Below are 24,432 nucleotides of genomic sequence, written 5' to 3'. Positions count from 1 at the left end.
CATAATTATGTGATTTGATTAATTAAAATTTGATTGATATGCCTGACAACACAGGGAGAAAGTGCAGAGAATTTAATTCGCAAGCACTATATTTTACCCTGTAACTCTCCAAGACACCATAAAACCTATACATGGGGGGTACTGTTTTACTCGGGTGACTGAACTCAAATATTAGTGTTTCAAACTGGTAAATTGTATTACAACGATGATATTTTAAGTAAAAGTGACATTTTTTGCATTTTTTACAAACGAACTGCACTTTTATGGACTATATTATTGTTGTAATATGTTTTAAAACACTAATATTTGTGTTTAGTGAAGTCTCCTGAGAATAACAGTACCCCCCATGTACAGGTTTTATGGTGTTTTGGAAAGTTAGAGAGTCACATATAAGGCTTGCATTTCATTTTTTTTACATTGAAATTTGCCAGATTGGTTATGTTGCCTTTGAGAGCGTATGGTAGCCCAGGAATGAGAATTACCCCTATGATGGCATACCATTTGCAAAAGTAGACCACCCAAGGTATTGCAAGTGGGGTATGTCCAGTCTTTCTTAGTAGCCACTTAGTCACAAACACTGGCCAAATATTAGTTTTTTTGCTTTTTTCACACAAAAACAAATATGAACGCTAACTTTGCCCAGTGTTTGTGACTAAGTGGCTACTAAAAAAGACTAAACGTTACCCCACTTTCAATACCTTGGGTTGTCTACTTTTTCAAATGGTATGCCATTATGGGGGTAATTCTCTTTCCTGGGCTACCACACCGTCTCAAAGGTAACATTACTAATCTGTCAAATTTCAATCTGAAAATGGAACGTTCTATATTTGACCCTGTAACTTTCCAAAACAACATAAAACCTGTTAATGGGGGGTACTGTTGTACTCGTGAGACATCACTGACAGTTACAAACAGTATTATGACATTCACAGCTAAAATGTCAGACGAAAATACAAATTTTAAAAAAAAATCTTATTTTCTCACATTTTTTTTATTTTATTCATAATAAATTATGTTCCATATATGAACAGTTAATGATAAATTAAAGCCCTGTTTCTCCTGAACAAAATGATATATAATAAGTGTGGGTGCATATAATATGACAGCGGTGAATTACGGTTGAACAGACATATAGCGCAAATTCCAGTTTTTGTTTATGTTTTGCTTTGGTCAGAACGTGCACTATTAACTCCATCCTGAAGGGGTTAAATAACCCTGATAGTGTATGGAGGGGTCTCAAATACTGTTATAGGGAGATTAAACAGGCCAATCACAATGAAGCATTGCTGTGAGAGCACAGATGATTGGCTACTCTTCCTGTCAATCAGTGTGATGTCACTAGAAGGAGACCCGGAAGTAGTAGCTATATACAGCTGACTGCATGGTGAGTGAAGATCACGTGGTCTGTGCAATACTCTGCCATAAACTGAGATTATCATAATTATCATCATCATCATCATTATTATTCATCTATAACACTGAGTGTATATACTGTATCTATATTATATCAGCACTGAGTGTATATACTGTATCTATATATATTATATCAGCACTGAGTGTATATACTGTATCTATATATATTATATCAGCACTGAGTGTATATACTGTATCTATATATTATATCAGCACTGAGTGTATATACTGTATCTATATATATAATATTATATCAGCACTGAGTGTATATACTGTATCTATATATTATATCAGCACTGAGTGTATATACTGTATCTATATATATTATATCAGCACTGAGTGTATATACTGTATCTATATATATTATATCAGCACTGAGTGTATATACTGTATCTATATATTATATCAGCACAAAGTGTATATACTGTATCTATATTATATCAGCACTGAGTGTATATACTGTATCTATATATATTATATCAGCACTGAGTGTATATACTGTATCTATATATATTATATCAGCACTGAGTGTATATACTGTATCTATATATTATATCAGCACTGAGTGTATATACTGTATCTATATATTATATCAGCACAAAGTGTATATACTGTATCTATATTATATCAGCACTGAGTGTATATACTGTATCTATATATATTATATCAGCACTGAGTGTATATACTGTATCTATATATATTATATCAGCACTGAGTGTATATACTGTATCTATATATATTATATCAGCACTGAGTGTATATACTGTATATATATATATATTATATTATATCAGCACTGAGTGTATATACTGTATCTATATATATTATATCAGCACTGAGTGTATATACTGTATCTATATATATTATATCAGCACTGAGTGTATATACTGTATCTATATATTATATCAGCACTGAGTGTATATACTGTATCTATATTATATCAGCACTGAGTGTATATACTGTATCTATATATATAATATTATATCAGCACTGAGTGTATATACTGTATCTATATTATATCAGCACTTAGTGTATATACTGTATCTATATATATTATATCAGCACTGAGTGTATATACTGTATCTATATATTATATCAGCACAAAGTGTATATACTGTATCTATATTATATCAGCACTTAGTGTATATACTGTATCTATATATATTATATCAGCACTGAGTGTATGTACTGTATCTATATATTATATCAGCACTGAGTGTATATACTGTATCTATATATTATATCAGCACAAAGTGTATATACTGTATCTATATTATATCAGCACTGAGTGTATATACTGTATCTATATATATTATATCAGCACTGAGTGTATATACTGTATCTATATATATTATATCAGCACTGAGTGTATATACTGTATCTATATATATTATATCAGCACTGAGTGTATATACTGTATATATATATATATTATATTATATCAGCACTGAGTGTATATACTGTATCTATATATATTATATCAGCACTGAGTGTATATACTGTATCTATATATATTATATCAGCACTGAGTGTATATACTGTATCTATATATTATATCAGCACTGAGTGTATATACTGTATCTATATTATATCAGCACTGAGTGTATATACTGTATCTATATATATAATATTATATCAGCACTGAGTGTATATACTGTATCTATATTATATCAGCACTTAGTGTATATACTGTATCTATATATATTATATCAGCACTGAGTGTATATACTGTATCTATATATTATATCAGCACAAAGTGTATATACTGTATCTATATTATATCAGCACTTAGTGTATATACTGTATCTATATATATTATATCAGCACTGAGTGTATGTACTGTATCTATATATATTATATCAGCACTGAGTGTATATACTGTATCTATATATATAATATTATATCAGCACTGAGTGTATATACTGTATCTATATATATATTATATCAGCCCTGAGTGTATATACTGTATCTATATATATAATATCAGCACTGAGTGTATATACTGTATCTATATATATTATATCAGCACTGAGTGTATATACTGTATCTATATATATTATATCAGCACTGAGTGTATGTACTGTATCTATATATTATATCAGCACTGAGTGTATATACTGTATCTATATATATATAATATTATATCAGCACTGAGTGTATATACTGTATCTATATATATTATATCAGCACTGAGTGTATGTACTGTATCTATATATATTATCTCAGCACTGAGTGTATATACTGTATCTATATATATATTATATCAGCACTGAGTGTATGTACTGTATCTATATATATTATATCAGCACTGAGTGTATATACTGTATCTATATATTATATTATATCAGCACTGAGTGTATATACTGTATATATATATATATATTATATCAGCACTGAGTGTATGTACTGTATCTATATATATTATATCAGCACTGAGTGTATATACTGTATCTATATATATATAATATTATATCAGCACTGAGTGTATATACTGTATCTATATATATAATATTATATCAGCACTGAGTGTATATACTGTATCTATATATATATTATATCAGCACTGAGTGTATATACTGTATCTATATATATTATATCAGCACTGAGTGTATATACTGTATCTATATATATTATATCAGCACTGAGTGTATATACTGTATCTATATATTATATCAGCACAGAGTGTATATACTGTATCTATATTATATCAGCACTGAGTGTATATACTGTATCTATATATATTATATTATATCAGCACTGAGTGTATATACTGTATCTATATATATTATATCAGCACTGAGTGTATATACTGTATCTATATTATATCAGCACTGAGTGTATATACTGTATCTATATATATAATATTATATCAGCACTGAGTGTATATACTGTATCTATATATATTATATCAGCACTGAGTGTATATACTGTATCTATATATATTATATCAGCACTGAGTGTATATACTGTATCTATATATATTATATCAGCACTGAGTGTATGTACTGTATCTATATATATTATATCAGCACTGAGTGTATATACTGTATCTATATATATAATATTATATCAGCACTGAGTGTATATACTGTATCTATATATATATTATATCAGCACTGAGTGTATATACTGTATCTATATATATTATATCAGCACTGAGTGTATATACTGTATCTATATATATTATATCAGCACTGAGTGTATATACTGTATCTATATATATTATATCAGCACTGAGTGTATGTACTGTATCTATATATTATATCAGCACTGAGTGTATATACTGTATCTATATATATAATATTATATCAGCACTGAGTGTATATACTGTATCTATATATATTATATCAGCACTGAGTGTATATACTGTATCTATATATATTATATCAGCACTGAGTGTATATACTGTATCTATATATATTATATCAGCACTGAGTGTATATACTGTATCTATATATATTATATCAGCACTGAGTGTATATACTGTATCTATATATTATATTATATCAGCACTGAGTGTATATACTGTATATATATATATATATTATATCAGCACTGAGTGTATGTACTGTATCTATATATATTATATCAGCACTGAGTGTATATACTGTATCTATATATATAATATTATATCAGCACTGAGTGTATATACTGTATCTATATATATATTATATCAGCACTGAGTGTATATACTGTATCTATATATATTATATCAGCACTGAGTGTATATACTGTATCTATATATATTATATCAGCACTGAGTGTATATACTGTATCTATATATATTATATCAGCACTGAGTGTATATACTGTATATATATATATATATATTATATCAGCACTGAGTGTATGTACTGTATCTATATATATTATATCAGCACTGAGTGTATATACTGTATCTATATATATAATATCAGCACTGAGTGTATATACTGTATCTATATATATTATATCAGCACTGAGTGTATATACTGTATCTATATATATTATATCAGCACTGAGTGTATGTACTGTATCTATATATTATATCAGCACTGAGTGTATATACTGTATCTATATATATAATATTATATCAGCACTGAGTGTATATACTGTATCTATATATATTATATCAGCACTGAGTGTATGTACTGTATCTATATATATTATCTCAGCACTGAGTGTATATACTGTATCTATATATATATTATATCAGCACTGAGTGTATGTACTGTATCTATATATATTATATCAGCACTGAGTGTATATACTGTATCTATATATTATATTATATCAGCACTGAGTGTATATACTGTATCTATATATATTATATCAGCACTGAGTGTATATATATATATATATATATTATATCAGCACTGAGTGTATGTACTGTATCTATATATATTATATCAGCACTGAGTGTATATACTGTATCTATATATATATAATATTATATCAGCACTGAGTGTATATACTGTATCTATATATATAATATTATATCAGCACTGAGTGTATATACTGTATCTATATATATATTATATCAGCACTGAGTGTATATACTGTATCTATATATATTATATCAGCACTGAGTGTATATACTGTATCTATATATATTATATCAGCACTGAGTGTATATACTGTATATATATATATATATATTATATCAGCACTGAGTGTATGTACTGTATCTATATATATTATATCAGCACTGAGTGTATATACTGTATCTATATATATAATATTATATCAGCACTGAGTGTATATACTGTATCTATATATATAATATCAGCACTGAGTGTATATACTGTATATATATATATTATATCAGCACTGAGTGTATATACTGTATCTATATATATTATATCAGCACTGAGTGTATGTACTGTATCTATATATATTATATTATATCAGCACTGAGTGTATATACTGTATCTATATATATTATATTATATCAGCACTGAGTGTATATACTGTATATATATATATATATTATATCAGCACTTAGTGTATATACTGTATCTATATATATTATATTATATCAGCACTGAGTGTATATACTGTATATATATATATTATATCAGCACTTAGTGTATATACTGTATCTATATATATTATATTATATCAGCACTGAGTGTATATACTGTATATATATATATATTATATCAGCACTTAGTGTATATACTGTATCTATATATATTATATTATATCAGCACTGAGTGTATATACTGTGTATATATATATATATATATATTATATCAGCACTTAGTGTATATACTGTATCTATATATATTATATTATATCAGCACTTAGTGTATGTACTGTATCTATATATATTATATTATATCAGCACTGAGTGTATATACTGTATCTATATATATTATATCAGCACTGAGTGTATGTACTGTATCTATATATATATTATATTATATCAGCACTGAGTGTATATACTGTATCTATATATATTATATCAGCACTGAGTGTATATACTGTATATATATATATATATATATATATATATATATAATATCAGCACTTAGTGTATATACTGTATCTATATTATATTATATCAGCACTGAGTGTATGTACTGTATCTATATATATTATATCAGCACTGAGTGTATATACTGTATATATATATATATATATATATATATATATTATATCAGCACTTAGTGTATATACTGTATCTATATTATATTATATCAGCACTGAGTGTATATACTGTATCTATATATTATATTATATCAGCACTTAGTGTATATACTTTATATATATATATATTATATCAGCAGTGAGTGTATATACTTTATATATATATATATATATATATTATATCAGCACAAAGTGTATATACTGTATATATTATATATTATATATTATCAGCACTGAGTGTATATACTGTATCTTTATATATTATATCAGCCCTGAGTGTATATACTGTATCTATATATATTATATCAGCCCTGAGTGTATATACTGTATCTATATATATTATATCAGCACTGAGTGTATATACTGTATCTATATATATAATATTATATCAGCACTGAGTGTATATACTGTATCTATATATATTATATCAGCCCTGAGTGTATATACTGTATCTATATATATCATATCAGCACTGAGTGTATATACTGTATCTATATATATAATATTATATCAGCACTGAGTGTATATACTGTATCTATATATATTATATCAGCACTGAGTGTATGTACTGTATCTATATATATTATATCAGCACTGAGTGTATGTACTGTATCTATATATATATAATATTATATCAGCACTGAGTGTATATACTGTATCTATATATATCATATCAGCACTGAGTGTATATACTGTATCTATATATATAATATTATATCAGCACTGAGTGTATATACTGTATCTATATATATTATATCAGCACTGAGTGTATATACTGTATCTATATATATAATATTATATCAGCCCTGAGTGTATATACTGTATCTATATATATTATATCAGCCCTGAGTGTATATACTGTATCTATATATATCATATCAGCACTGAGTGTATATACTGTATCTATATATATAATATTATATCAGCACTGAGTGTATATACTGTATCTATATATATTATATCAGCACTGAGTGTATGTACTGTATCTATATATATTATATCAGCACTGAGTGTATATACTGTATCTATATACCATATATTATATTATATCAGCCCTGAGTGTATATACTGTATCTATATATATTATATTATATCAGCACTTGGTGTATATACTGTATCTATATATATTATATCAGCACTGAGTGTATGTACTGTATCTATATATATTATATTATATCAGCACTGAGTGTATATACTGTATCTATATATATTATATCAGCACTGAGTGTATATACTGTATCTATATATATTATATCAGCACTGAGTGTATATACTGTATATATATTATATTATATCAGCACTTAGTGTATATACTGTATCTTTATATATTATATCAGCACTGAGTGTATATACTGTATCTATATATATTATATCAGCACTTAGTGTATATACTGTATCTATATATATTATATCAGCACTGAGTGTATATACTGTATCTATATATATATTATATCAGCCCTGAGTGTATATACTGTATCTATATATATTATATCAGCACTGAGTGTATATACTGTATCTATATATATATTATATCAGCACTGAGTGTATATACTGTATCTATATATATTATATCAGCACTTAGTGTATATACTGTATCTATATATATTATATCAGCACTGAGTGTATATACTGTATCTATATATATATTATTATATCAGCACTGAGTGTATATACTGTATCTTTATATATTATATCAGCACTTAGTGTATATACTGTATCTATATATATTATATCAGCACTGAGTGTATATACTGTATCTATATATATATTATTATATCAGCACTGAGTGTATATACTGTATCTATATATATATTATATCAGCACTTAGTGTATATACTGTATCTATATATATTATATCAGCACTGAGTGTATATACTGTATCTATATATATATATTATTATATCAGCACTGAGTGTATATACTGTATCTTTATATATTATATCAGCACTGAGTGTATATACTGTATCTATATATATATATATTATATCAGCACTGAGTGTATATACTGTATCTATATATATTATATCAGCCCTGAATGTATATACTGTATCTATATATATTATATCAGCACTGAGTGTATATACTGTATCTATATATATTATATCAGCACTGAGTGTATATACTGTATCTATATATATTATATCAGCACTGAGTGTATATACTGTATCTATATATATATTATTATATCAGCACTGAGTGTATATACTGTATATATATATATAATATTATATCAGCACTGAGTGTATATACTGTATCTATATATATTATATCAGCACTGAGTGTATATACTGTATCTATATATATTATATCAGCACTGAGTGTATATACTGTATCTATATATATATTATTATATCAGAACTGAGTGTATATACTGTATATATATATTATATCAGCACTGAGTGTATATACTGTATCTATATATATTATATCAGCACTGAGTGTATATACTGTATCTATATATATTATATCAGCACTGAGTGTATATACTGTATATATATATATTATATCAGCACTGAGTGTATATACTGTATCTATATATATTATATCAGCACTGAGTGTATATACTGTATCTATATATATTATATCAGCACTGAGTGTATATACTGTATCTATATATATTATATCAGCACTGAGTGTATATACTGTATCTATATATATTATATCAGCACTGAGTGTATATACTGTATCTATATATATTATATCAGCACTGAGTGTATATACTGTATATATATATATTATATCAGCACTGAGTGTATATACTGTATCTATATATATTATATCAGCACTGAGTGTATATACTGTATATATATATATTATATCAGCACTGAGTGTATATACTGTATCTATATATATTATATCAGCACTGAGTGTATATACTGTATATATATATATTATATCAGCACTGAGTGTATATACTGTATCTATATATATTATATCAGCACTGAGTGTATATACTGTATCTATATATATTATATCAGCACTGAGTGTATATACTGTATCTATATATATTATATTATATCAGCACTGAGTGTATATACTGTATCTATATATATTATATCAGCACTGAGTGTATATACTGTATCTATATATATTATATCAGCACTGAGTGTATATACTGTATCTATATATATTATATCAGCACTGAGTGTATATACTGTATCTATATATATTATATCAGCACTGAGTGTATATACTGTATCTATATATATATTATTATATCAGCACTGAGTGTATATACTGTATATATATATATTATATCAGCACTGAGTGTATATACTGTATCTATATATATTATATCAGCACTGAGTGTATATACTGTATATATATATATTATATCAGCACTGAGTGTATATACTGTATCTATATATATTATATCAGCACTGAGTGTATATACTGTATCTATATATATTATATTATATCAGCACTGAGTGTATATACTGTATCTATATATATTATATCAGCACTGAGTGTATATACTGTATCTATATATATTATATCAGCACTGAGTGTATATACTGTATATATATATATTATATCAGCACTGAGTGTATATACTGTATCTATATATATTATATCAGCACTGAGTGTATATACTGTATCTATATATATTATATTATATCAGCACTGAGTGTATATACTGTATATATATATATTATATCAGCACTGAGTGTATATACTGTATCTATATATATTATATCAGCACTGAGTGTATATACTGTATCTATATATATTATATTATATCAGCACTGAGTGTATATACTGTATCTATATATATTATATCAGCACTGAGTGTATATACTGTATCTATATATATTATATTATATCAGCACTGAGTGTATGTACTGTATCTATATATATTATATCAGCACTGAGTGTATATACTGTATCTATATATATTATATTATATCAGCACTGAGTGTATACAACAATATAGCAATTAGGAGATATTCAGTGGTGAATCTTGATAAATCCTGTTTTTGAGATCTGTAAATCGCAGTACGTCTGTGTGATGTCTCTCTGTAGGATGTCGCAGTAAAAAGACTGTCAGCTTTTTGTTCTCTTTCTCTCTGATTTTTTTTTTGTCATCATTTACTTGTGTGTTTTGCTCAGTTTAATCGTCGCACAGTATTCCTGCTCTCTAAATAAAAATAACGCTGTGTGTTCTGTGGCTGTGACAGGTGTTTAAAACATGGCGGCGCGCACCAAGACTCAGACGCTGCAGGTTATAGACACGGAATATAGTGCTGACTCTGTGGAGTGGTGTCCGCTGGATGGCTGGAGTAACATCCTGGCGTGTGGAACGTACCAACTGAAAAAACCTGAGAATGGGGTATGTATGGATTATTGTTAAACTCCAAATACCCCCCGGACAGGCAGATCATCCAGTTTACGTACTGACAGATTTTGCGCTGTCTCTATTGTAGTGTGGGGAGGAGGAATGGGACCGCCCACATGAAAGGCTCGGCCGAATTTACCTTTATTCCTACGCTGCCGATCAACTGTTTTCTCCCGTCGCAGAACTTCAAAGAATGGAAACGGCTGCCATATTGGATATGAAATGGTAACACACTCAGCAAAGAACTGCTGTATTGGAGGTCACTCTCTAAATAGTGTGACCTTTAGAGTCGATGTAGAAATGGTTTCATGTTCACTTTTTATGATTTATTTGGGTGTTTTCTGTAAAATCTAGTTGGAATCGTCACAGTTAAATCTTCTTAATTTCTTCTTGTCTTCAGTTGATTGATATATACGTCTTTTGTATATATAGTCTTGGGCCAAATGCTCGCCATATTAATATATGTCTATATTAATAAAAAGTACTAATACGCAATCTGACTTACGGTTACTTCAGGTTTATTCTTAGTTACTGATACATAATAAAACAACAAATGATGTTACAGGATAATGGACATTCAACAGCAGATGGTAATTGCTGGACTTCTTTACATCCAGAGAGAGCCAAGAACCAAGAGAGAGACCTCGTGTCCCTCTGTTACTATATAGATGTGCCCATACTGATATCAGACTATAACTCTAGCCATATAAGGACAAGACCCCCAAATCCACATTCCAGAGCTCTCAGACAAAGAAAGCCTTGTGACTTAGACCATCTGTTTCTTATGTCAATCCACACATCTATATATGATAAATAGAAACATAGGATATGCAATATTCTACATTTTCCCTATTTGCCCCTCTTTATTCATTTATTTTTTTCTTTCTTGCCCCCAAATATTCCTTACTGCTCTCTGTACATTTCATTTCCCTGTTACATTCTGTTTATTTTATTTCTAATTCACATCTTTCCCCCCACTGTCGGATTGCTAGACATCCCGTGAAAGGTTAAACGGCTTTGAACACCTTCCTTTTTTTTGTTTTAATGTATTTAAAAAACATAAAATAAATAATTCTTTAAATCGCAAATGCTCCTTTTGACTACTAATTTTGCTTATTTGTAAATGTAATAAATAGTGGCAGAGAGAGATCATTGTCTCACATTACAGAAAAGGAGGAAAAAAGTCAACAATGTATACAGAGTGTAGTGACAGGTTTATACATAAGAAAATATTGCGTGCGCACAAAACCAGCATGGACGTGAACATGACACATTGTATATTCCCCATTTTGCTCTAAGCCCTAAGATGAATGTCACCAACCTCCACATTTATTCAATATATCTTAGTGGTTTTCAAACGTAGCAGCACGTAGAGACCGTTTTCAAGTTACACTGACTGACAGAAGAGGTCTGATTTATTTCCCTGTACTTAATATATAAGGAATAAAAGTACTTTTATTGATCATCGCCTGTCTGGAGTCTTGTGTCAGGAAGGTGGTTAGGAAGTCTGCGTGTGTCTTGTTACAGGTGTCATTTACCAGTTGCAGATCATCCCACCCTGGCTATTGCTGATGCGAAGGGTTCTGTGGCACTGTACAGACTGCTGGACAATAAGGTAAGTGCGCGTGGCGTTTTAGAACGTGCTTGACATAACCCTCACCATTCCTCCATTGTACTTCTTTAATTAATTGTTTTTATAATTCTATAGGGATGAGTATTATTATCGCCATTTATATAGCGCCAACAGATTCCGTAGCGCTTTACAATATTATGAGAGGGTGATTTAACTTTAAATAGGACAATTACAAGAATACTTACAGGAACAATAGGTTGAAGAGGGCCCTGCTCAAAAGAGCTTACATTCTATAGGAGGTGGGGCGTAAAACAAATTAGGACAGCGTGTAAAACCTTTGTTCTATATTCCAGATTGGATATTTAAAATATGTGATTCATTACATGTATCCTCCTAAGTGCATATGTTATCTTTGTTTATTAGGAGCTTGGGTATCACAGAGCTCCACAGCAATAAAACTCACAGTAATATGCAGCTTCTTTAAGTTTATCGCAGAGTTCCACAGCAATAATACTCATATTTTTATTTATAAATTGGATTTTTCCTCATTAAATGCCATGCTTTTATTCTAAATGACTTGCCCATTTACATAAACCACTATTTATATCCCACTATCTGGAGTGGCTATTTGCTTCGTATCAATTGTGAATGTGTTTGCGCAGTGAATGTGGTGGACGTGTGTCTCACGCTAAGCTGTCACTAGCTTCTCTTCTTTCAGTAGGAAAGCTGCAGGCTTGAGTCCATGTGTAATGTGGAGTTAGGGGAAGAATGTCTCGCTCTGTCCCTCGATTGGTCCACAGGAAGATTAGTGAGGTAAGACAAAATACAACCTCTGGGTGATCTTCTAGATTGGTTATATATCTATTGGTTATACACATTACTCTTTGTCTACTCACTAGCAGTCCCATGAAGATAATCTGTAGTGACTCGAAGGGCAGGTTGAGTCTTCTCCTGGTGGATGAGTCCGGACAATCCATGGATGTCGCGTGCCAGTGGGGAGCCCATGAGTACGAAGCATGGATAGCTGCCTTCAACTACTGGGACCATGATGTGATCTTCTCAGGTGGATACTTCTAACAAAGGAGCGTATTTCATCTGAGGACTACTCACATGTGGCTAGTGTAAATTCATATTATTTTTAGGGAATGTTGCTGATAACATGAGACATATTTCTAATCTCACAGACGAAGCCAGGTTTGAGCAGTGGCGGTCCCCAGGGAGTATTGATGGATAAGGATAATGGGGCATTATGTCACTGGAGGACAGCATGTGTCCAAGGCTACACAATCCATTTCTTCTTTGAGAAGAGCTTGTCTTTGTGGTTTGAAATGTAGATCGAGGGCTCATGTTCTTTATTTTGTGTGTAGGTGGAGATGATTGCCTGCTGAAAGGCTGGGACACCAGGATTAATCCAGATAACCCCATATTTATCAGCAAGAGGTAAGCATTAAGATTATGGCAAGCTGGATTAATTAAAAGCCATGGTATTTATTAAGTTCTTTATTGATGCGTTGGTATGGTGGGCTTTCTCTTTGGTCTACCCATCCCCTAGCAGAGCCATGGTTCAGTTAAGAGGGAGACCGTCAAGAGTTCAGTTGCTCTTGTTTCGGGATTAGATCATTGCTGTCTCGATATATACAGTCAGTGGGTTACATTGTATGAGAAATAATTTATTCCCGGGTTTGTTTGATTTCTTCATACCAGGCATTCGATGGGCGTTTGCAGCATCCAGAGTAACCCACATCGGGAGAATATGCTGGCCACTGGGAGGTGAGGAGTCATTGCATACTATTCTGATATTATTTATAATATAGGGCCAACCCTGTCTGCAGCGCTGTACAATATCCAGCTGAAGTGTTTCAAGCTTTTATCTCTCCCCCTGCATCAGTTAATGACTAGATTCATAAAGCGTCAAATGAGTGATGGTTGCCGCGCCACACAAATAACGACTGGGCTACTCAAATTTAGGGAGGTTCAGACCGTATAATGAGATGTGGTGGTTTATGGGTAGACGCCTAAATATTTTAGAGAAAAGCTTTATGAATCATGTTCGTACCTGTCTTCGGGTTATTTTATTTTTTTCTCGTGAGTTAAATGCATGGGACATAAAATATCTAATGTTCTAGGTCTACTGCTGACCTGTGAGTGGGCTGTTGGATGGTTAGACAGCGTATCCGTGAATTTAGATGACTAATCCATGGCTTTCATTGAATCCAGTATGACCATTTAATCGCCTTTTGTGGTTTACAGCTACGACGAGCACGTTCTCCTGTGGGATACGCGGCAGATGAAGAGGCCCATATCGGACACCCATGTCCAAGGTGGCGTCTGGAGGTTAAAGTGGCACCCGACCCGTGGCAACCTTCTGCTAGCTGCCTGCATGCACAGCGGTTTCCACATCCTAGACTGTGACCGCCAATCTGTTAAGGATAGTGTATCAGGTATAGAGTACAGTGATCTCCGATCTTTTTAGCAGAAAGCAGTCACATGTCACTGGCTGGGGCATGTGTGATCAGCTACTAACTCACCATCTCATAAGATACTTACCCACAGCTAAAATGGGCTGGAGTACGTTCTTAGATTTGGTCAAACAGTCAGAACCTGGCAGGTAAGTTACTTCTAGGGCTGCACCAAACTGAATAAATACCCAGCTGGCAAGGAGCTCCTATGGCAGAGCCAAACTGAATAATTACACAGGAGAGGTATGTACCTTAAAAGGCCACCTAAACCAGTACCCAGTAGGCAACTTTATTGAATATACATGTGTCCACAACGATTTTTTTTCTGTTCCCGGTGGCTATTTATTGTGCTCTGACTGCAAATTACTGTAGATTGTCATTTCTTTATAAAAATAAAATCCTCTGCTAGCTAGAATTTATTTATACAGGTATTGATTATTTTTAATAATTGCACCTTAGATAGTCTTCTGGTGTATAGTGAACAGGAAGTTCTGGGGTGTTTACAGTAACAGCCTGTATAAACGCAGATTGTGTAATATTTAAATATAACATTCCCCGCTCTGTCTGTTATAGATGAATGTCCCATCCTGTCATCTTATGTCCTGCACAATTCCTTGGCCTATGGTGCGGATTGGTCCAAACTATCTCCTCAAGCTTCCATACTTGCCAATCGAGAACCTAAACCTCTTCAGTTGAGTAGCTCAGACGGTAAAGAACACAAGCTGGACCGCCCCATGCAGAACTTGAAGATCTTCTACGACTCCCCCACTGCCAGTTTTGATGTGGAAGTTGAGGAAGATCACGAAGAACATGTTCCAGCTGGTTCTCTGGAGGAGAATGAAGAACCAACAGCTGCACCAGTGGGCCAACCTGTCCTACAATCCACCACTTCCTCTGCCTGTGGCGCTTCTGAGAACAGTGTGGTGGCTACTTGTTCATTTTACGATCACATGCTGCACGTCTGGAGATGGGAATGGCCATTACCCTGAAAAATGTGTCAACTGTGAACCGGGCACTATTTTAACAAACACGGTTCTGAAAACAAACAACTTGAGAGAACTTGATTTTAAACTAGTTTGCATTTGTTGTTCTGTAATTTGTTTTTTTCAATTTCCGAGGACGCGGTTGGTGTAAACTAGAATTGCGTCCTGGCCAATGTTAGTTACCATCTTCGTTCTGACTGGCCGCATGGCAATCTCTTACAAAATACCAAGTCTTGGGCAACTGAGTACTTAATACAAGGTGGTAGAAACTGAGTAGCCCCCACGACTGGGGTATTGAATGTCATCGCAAACTATATACAGTGACTTGTGAACTCTGAAACCGCCAACAATACAGACCTCCAGAGCAATAACCTTTTAAAAATAGTCTTTTCTGCAACTTATTGACCAACGTTTAAAGGGCAGCACTCGCTCTGCTCCACTCCCACCTAATTTGACTTCTAGTCCCTGTCCTAATGTATTTTATACCCCACCTCCTATAGACTGTAAGCTCATTGAGCAGGGCCCTCTTCAACCCATCGTTTCTGTAAGTTTCTCTTGTAATTGTCAACTTTATAGTCAAATCCCCTTCTAATAATATTGTAAAGCGCTACGGAATGTGTTGGCGCTATATAAATCGCAATAATAATAACAACAACATATTGAAACTTCTCCAAATCTGTGCTTTTAGATACAGGTTTTATTTACTATATCTTTAAGGCAATCTACCTCCTATAGTGGGTTCTGCCCAAACTTCAGTCTTTAATTGATAAGGGAAATTAAAGTTTTAGATAACATATCTGAAAATTCTCCAACTTAGCTATTTTTCAATTTAAAGGGACACTATAGTCACCTGAACAACTTTAGCTTAATGAAGCAGTTTTGGTGTATAGAACATGCCCCTGCAGCCTCACTGCTCAATCCTCTGCCATTTAGGAGTTAAATCCCTTTGTTTATGAACCCTAGTCACACCTCCCTGCATGTGACTTGCACAGCCTTCCATAAACACTTCCTGTAAAGAGAGCCCTATTTAGGCTTTCTTTATTGCAAGTTCTGTTTAACCCCTTAAGGACACATGACATGTGACATGTCATGATTCCCTTTTATTCCAGAAGTTTGGTCCTTAAGGGGTTAATTAAGATTTTCTTATCCCCTGCTATGTTAATAGCTTGCTAGACCCTGCAAGAGCCTCCTGTATGTGATTGAAGTTCAATTTAGAGATTGAGATACAATTATTTAAGGTAAATTACATCTGTTTGAAAGTGAAACCAGTTTTTTTTTTTTTCATGCAGGCTCTGTCAATCATAGCCAGGGGAGGTGTGGCTAGGGCTGCATAAACAGAAATAAAGTGATTTAATTCCTAAATGACAGTGAATTGAACAGTGCAATTGCAGGGGAATGAACTATACACTAAAACTGCCTTATTTAGCTAAAGTAATTTAGGTGACTATAGTGTTCCTTTAATAATGTTGGTCTGAATTATAGAATACACAATTTCTGCTTGAATCTATAAACAAATATACTGTTGTATTGCAGTTTAGAAAAATGTAAATTTATTCTCAAAACAGTGCCATCAGCTCGGGTCTTTCTAAGATGCAGAGAGCATGAAAATGTAATTTTCTAATGATTTGCTGTGTGTAGCCTGCACTATATAAATCCGATAGCGAAGTGTGTTCCCAGCACAGTAACAGACACTGCTTACTATTGGTTTAGAAAGTCAAAATGGCCAAGTAGAATTCAAACCAATAAAGTAAAAGTTAGAGACCTCAGACAAAGCCTTTTGTTTTCGGTTCTCATCCACACAAGGTGCAATGCAATATCACACTGCAGTACAAATCGTACGGGTCAAAATCTAAAATACAGTCTCTCTTTGCACAATGGCTGCAAACTAAAAGCAACAGAATGACTTTCTTCCCTTTCCAGCGGATGGTAATCTGTTAATGGAAGCTCTGTGGCAGGGGAGAGTGGGAGAATGACTGACGTGAGCAGAGAAACGAGTGATATAAAATACTACTGAACCCAATAAGTGACAAGAAGTAGCTGTAACATTTTAATTTTAATTTTTCACTTGACAGTTTATGGCAATACTGAGGACACTTACAGGAAGCCAATAAATATAGAGTCCTGCACTTCTAGTAAAATTATTTTTTTTAAAAGGCTCCCAATGCAGCATCTAACCAACAGGACACCTGTGTCACGACGAGAAAGCCATCTCTTCGCCCAATATGTCAAAATGTGTTTATAGCAGCAATAAAAATGCAGTGCAATTGTAAAACGCTCACTCTGTGCTGAGATGGAGATTGAGGATCTTACGGTTGAAATTTATCTTGGGTGACAGGTCTGGGGGTCCTTAACATTACTCCAGCTATTTACAGAAATTATAAATGCCTCACTAAGTGTGTATCCTGCTATCTGAGAATTCAAAGCCTTCTGTCTGCCCTATCCTCTCCATGGTAGAATCTAGTAATTATTGGAATTCCCTTGGTATTGTAGATCACCGGTAAAAATATACAATCAGCTCACGGAGTCAGTCTGTAATGATTACATCCTTTAACCCGTTGAGTGCCAGAGTATTAGTTCATTGCATGTACCATATACAAGTTTATACTCCGAGCTCTCAGCACAGTGACAGCATGTGGCACTCGCTCATGGTAGATATTTATTATTCTTCCTGCAGGTATAAATAAAATGCAGCCATACATAATGTAATTTTCTTGGTTATATCCACAGCAGTGTGTATTGTAAGACTGCCGTGGATTGGCCAAGAAGTCACAATACAGAACCACACACTGAGCTGGGTCCAAGTCATGGGATAACAAGTCCCAGCAATCACTTAGCCATTTACCAATATAACCCAGCAACACCAGGGGACCTTTGCAAGTGAATTGTACTCACCCATTACTGTTTGACCCAGCCATCACAACTAATGAATACACCTGAGACAGCATTGGATATAAAATGCTCATTCGTTTTTGTAAAACTTTACCTGCACCTTTGGTATGGGAGGTGTCAGGTCAACAGCTCAAATGCATAGAATCCCTGGGATTTATCATTACCTGTGATTCCTGAGCATCTTTCACAACAGCTTCATCCATTAATCTAGTTCTTCCAGGAGAAACAGAGGAAAGAGCTATAAAAATTGTACAGACAAATATTTAAAGCTTTGTCAAAATGTCCAATGGCAGTTGAATGAAATGCTAGTAGTGGGTAACGGGTGTAAATCTATACAACAAATGGAATTTCAATGAGTGTTCGTGTAAATGTATTTTTACTAGAGACTGGCTGGAAGATCTCAGATATATCAAATTACAGTCCCACTAGGAAGGAGACTAGATTAACTGGAATACTGGCAGAGGGACATTTACAGGTGTGTCTGTGTATAGATGTTATTTGGGCTTGGGCACAACAGGAGACGATGTAAAAACTTTATCGGGGAAACGTATAGATGCAAGTTCAGAATGACACAATAACGCCTTAGGGAAAAGTATGTTGTGGTTTGCCAAAAAAACGTGTGGGTGAGTCTATAAAAACAAGGGCTCGCCTCAAGTAAGAGGTATCTTGGGTGAATTGACAAATTAGAGAGCGTGATCAGCAGTCACAGGCCATGAAGAATAAACGCTACATTATAGCCCACAACTGACACTCTCAGCCAACAAGCATGGAGCTAGCGGCTGAGGGCACCAGGAACATTGTCAGACCATAATGAAAACGTCTTGTCTATTTACAGTAGGAAGAAGTCAGAACACAACTTGCACCATAACCACGACATAGGGTTGCAGTGGTTATGGTACTTTGAGTGTTACATTAAACGCAATGAAACTTCAATGGAGCTCAGAAGCTTTAAAAGCAGACATTAACTCATTAATTTAGAAAATAATTAATATATTTGTTTTTTGGACAGAGGTCGTTAATGCAGGATACACAGTTATTGGACATAGTTTTTGGGGTACAACTGAATCAACTTTCCCTGCTGAGATGGTTCAAACCCGTACTTTTCCAAGTTCTCTGGATTAAATTTTCCTTCTTCGATGTCCTTCTTTATAGATGATGCAACAGTTTCCATAAAGAGTTTTTTAGCCGTCATCTGTTCCTCAGTGCCCTCGGGAGCCTTGTAAGACACATACGGCCTTAATTTAAATCCTGTCAGATCAGGTACCACTAATTCGGGTACCATCTCTTTCACACGTACAAATTTGCCACTGCTGGTCAGGTACCCGGCCTTCCTGGGACCTCGTGCTGTTTTATAAGATTTAGGCCCTCGTTTGCTTGTAGTGACTGACATTCTGTCTGCTCCACGGACCAGCCCTCGAACGATATTATTAAGGAGCCCCATGGCGATTCCTGAAATATAAAAAACACGAGCAAGACTGCAAAATGTTATCACATAGTCCCATTAAATGGGTAAAACATCACAAATCAATAAAGAGGAAAAAGCCAAATCAATAAAAAAAAACAAAAAAAAAAAAACACACACACACAACACAATCACCCTACAAGACGCCTAAATCAATGTAAAAACGAACTGTTCCTACGGCTTGCACCACATGTAGCTCCAAAATCGTTTTATTTGTAGCGTCTAATGGTCTACCATTATTAATAGATTGCAAGCCTCGTGCACTAGAGTTATGGGTTAAAAAAGCAGTATATGGCAAATTTAGCCAACAGGTGTCCGAAAACTGCAACTTCCATGATAAATACTCCAATACAATGTATGATGGGCAGGGATTCAGGCTATTACACGGGGGGTGTCCGGGAATCCATGCTATTACACGGGGGGTGTCCGGGGATTTACACGGGGGGTGTCCGGGAATCCATGCTATTACACGGGGGGTGTCCGGGGATTTACACGGGGGGGGGGGGGGTGTCCGGGGATCCATGCTATTACACGGGGGGGGGGGGGGTGTCCGGGGATCCATGCTATAACACGGGGGGGGGGGGGGTGTCCGGGGATCCATGCTATAACACGGGGGGGGGGGTGTCCGGGGATCCATGCTATAACACGGGGGGGGGGGGTGTCCGGGGATCCATGCTATAACACGGGGGGGGGGGGTGTCCGGGGATCCATGCTATAACACGGGGGGGGGGGGGGTGTCCGGGGATCCATGCTATAACATGGGGGGGGTGTCCGGGGATCCATGCTATAACATGGGGGGGGTGTCCGGGGATCCATGCTATAACACGGGGGGGGGGGTGTCCGGGGATCCATGCTATAACACGGGGGGGGGGTGTCCGGGGATCCATGCTATAACACGGGGGGGGGGTGTCCGGGGATCCATGCTATAACACGGGGGGGGGGGGGTGTCCGGGGATCCATGCTATAACACGGGGGGGGGGGGTGTCCGGGGATCCATGCTATAACACGGGGGGGGTGTCCGGGGATCCATGCTATAACACGGGGGGGTGTCCGGGGATCCATGCTATAACACGGGGGGGGTGTCCGGGGATCCATGCTATAACACGGGGGGGGGGTGTCCGGGGATCCATGCTATAACACGGGGGGGGGGTGTCCGGGGATCCATGCTATAACACGGGGGGGGTGTCCGGGGATCCATGCTATAACACGGGGGGGGGGGGGTGTCCGGGGATCCATGCTATAACACGGGGGGTGTCCGGGGATTCATACTATAACACGGGGGGGGTGTCCGGGGATTCATACTATAACACGGGGGGGTGTCCGGGGATTCATACTATAACACGGGGGGGTGTCCGGGGATTCATACTATAACACGGGGGGGTGTCCGGGGATCCATACTATAACACGGGGGGGTGTCCGGGGATCCATACTATAACACGGGGGGGTGTCCGGGGATCCAGGCTATAACACGGGGGGGTGTCCGGGGATTCATACTATAACACGGGGGGGTGTCCGGGGATTCATACTATAACACGGGGGGGTGTCCGGGGATTCATACTATAACACGGGGGGGTGTCCGGGGATTCATACTATAACACGGGGGGGTGTCCGGGGATCCATACTATAACACGGGGGGGTGTCCGGGGATTCATACTATAACACGGGGGGGTGTCCGGGGATTCATACTATAACACGGGGGGGGGGGGTGTCCGGGGATTCATACTATAACACGGGGGGGGGGGGGTGTCCGGGGATTCATACTATAACACGGGGGGTGTCCGGGGATTCATACTATAACACGGGGGGTGTCCGGGGATTCATACTATAACACGGGGGGTGTCCGGGGATTCATACTATAACACGGGGGGTGTCCGGGGATTCATACTATAACACGGGGGGTGTCCGGGGATTCATACTATAACACGGGGGGGGGTGTCCGGGGATTCATACTATAACACGGGGGGGGGTGTCCGGGGATTCATACTATAACACGGGGGGGTGTCCGGGGATTCATACTATAACACGGGGGGGGTGTCCGGGGATTAATACGGGGTGTCCGGGGATTAATACTCTAATTAATACTCTGTGTATTCTCACCTTCACAGGGTTCCCTCTGCCGTAAAGGAAGTCGCTGAAGTAAATCTATTTCCACCTGTCGTAAAATTGCCGCTAAGCAGCTTCTTCCAAGCCTCGTTCTAGCGACGCATCTGTCCAATCACAGAGGAGCACAGTTCATTTCCGGGAAGTGGCCGGTCATGTGATTTTATTTGCTGTTAGAGAACGCCTGATTGGAAGGAATGTAGCCCCGCCTCCAGTCCGAGTAGCCGATTTGGCGCACTGCGCATGCTCCGCCTCTGTACGCTCGGCTTCCAATCAGAGCACTGAGACGTGAGTCACCAGATTCGGTCCCCCCAGGAGGGGAAACAATAGCCGGGGAGGAAGGTTCCGGCAGTGCAGGTTTATATGGATATATTGCCATTCAGCCCTATAGTTCCAATACCGGAGATGGGATTCATTATAATGTCACTCCATGGCTGCACCTGCCTGGCTTCCGGTCAACATGTCAAAACACTTTACAGCACAGCTATCCATAACTACCTGGAAACCTGGCCACACCCACTGCCGCAAAGCCCCGCCCACATTAAAAATCTCCGCCCACTTAGTGCAGGTCACTGGGTCTATTCAATAAAGAGAGGATTACAGGGAATCAAGAATTAGAGGGAACCGAGAGTTACGGGGAATCGAGAGTTAAGCGAAATTGAGAGTTACAGAGAATCGAGAGTTAAGGGGAATCGAGAGTTAAGTGGAATCGAGAGTTACAGAGAATCGAGAGTTAAGGGGAATCGAGAGTTAAGGGAAATCGAGAGTTAAGGGAAATCGAGAGTTACGAAGAATCGGGAAAACCGAGAGTTACAGAGAATCAGGAATTACAGAGAATCGGGAATTACAGGGAATCGAGAATTAAAGAGAATCGGGAATTACAGGGAATCGGGAATTACAGGGAATCGAGAGTTACAGTGAATCGGAATTACAGAGAATCGGGAATTACAGGAAATCGAGAGTTACAGGGAATCGAGAGTTACAGAGAATCGGGAATTACAGGAAATCGAGCGTTACAGGGAATCGAGAGTTACAGGGAATCGAGAGTTACAGGGAATCAAGAGTTACAGAGAATCGGGAATTACAGGAAATCGAGCGTTACAGGGAATCGAGATTTACAGGGAATCGAGAGTTACAGGGAATCGAGAATTACAGAGAATTGAGAGTTACAGGGAATTGAGAATTACTGAGAATTGAGAGCTACAGGGAATTGAGAATTACTGAGAATTAAATATTACAGGGAATTGAGAATGACTGAGAATTAAATATTACAGGGAATTGAGAATTACATTGAATTGGGAATTAGAGAGAATTGAATATTAAAGGGAATTGAGAATTACAGAGAATTGAGAATTACAGACAATTGAATATTACAGGGAATTGAATATTACAGGGAATTGAATATTACAGGGAATTGAATATTACAGGGAATTGAGAATTACAGAGAATTGAGAATTACCGAAAATTGAAAATTACAGAGAATTGAGAGTTACAGAGAATTATTCGGGCTATTGTACCGAATGACCTATTGGTAGATAGCTGGGATCTGAGCGCATACTTCGGTAGATTACCGCTCAGATCCCAGC

At 35.6% G+C, this 24,432-nt stretch overlaps 2 protein-coding genes across 2 annotated transcripts; one reads left to right on the top strand and one right to left on the bottom strand.

The window, feature by feature from the left end:
- The first annotated feature begins 1,338 nt into the window (after positions 1–1,338).
- Positions 1,339–16,975, top strand: DPH7 (diphthamide biosynthesis 7). The gene is made up of 10 exons (XM_063431765.1): positions 1,339–1,384; positions 11,223–11,374; positions 11,469–11,605; positions 12,908–12,995; positions 13,675–13,766; positions 13,853–14,016; positions 14,321–14,393; positions 14,658–14,723; positions 15,204–15,394; positions 15,986–16,975. The coding sequence occupies exons 2-10, from the start codon at positions 11,234–11,236 to the stop codon at positions 16,399–16,401; spliced, it is 1,368 nt and encodes a 455-aa protein (XP_063287835.1). The 5' UTR covers positions 1,339–1,384; positions 11,223–11,233; the 3' UTR covers positions 16,402–16,975.
- Positions 16,976–20,277: 3,302 nt separating this feature from the next.
- On the bottom strand, positions 20,278–22,963 carry MRPL41 (mitochondrial ribosomal protein L41). The gene is made up of 2 exons (XM_063431761.1): positions 22,844–22,963; positions 20,278–20,733 (listed from the first exon to the last, which is right to left on the bottom strand). Exon 2 carries the CDS (start codon positions 20,723–20,725, stop codon positions 20,318–20,320), a length of 408 nt encoding a protein of 135 aa, XP_063287831.1. The 5' UTR covers positions 20,726–20,733; positions 22,844–22,963; the 3' UTR covers positions 20,278–20,317.
- Positions 22,964–24,432: the final 1,469 nt, after the last annotated feature.

The sequence above is a fragment of the Pelobates fuscus genome, chromosome 9 (assembly GCF_036172605.1).
Source record: "Pelobates fuscus isolate aPelFus1 chromosome 9, aPelFus1.pri, whole genome shotgun sequence".
NCBI lineage: Eukaryota > Metazoa > Chordata > Amphibia > Anura > Pelobatidae > Pelobates > Pelobates fuscus.
Note: the sequence above shows the minus strand (reverse complement) of the source record. Positions and strands in the feature narration are given on the sequence as shown.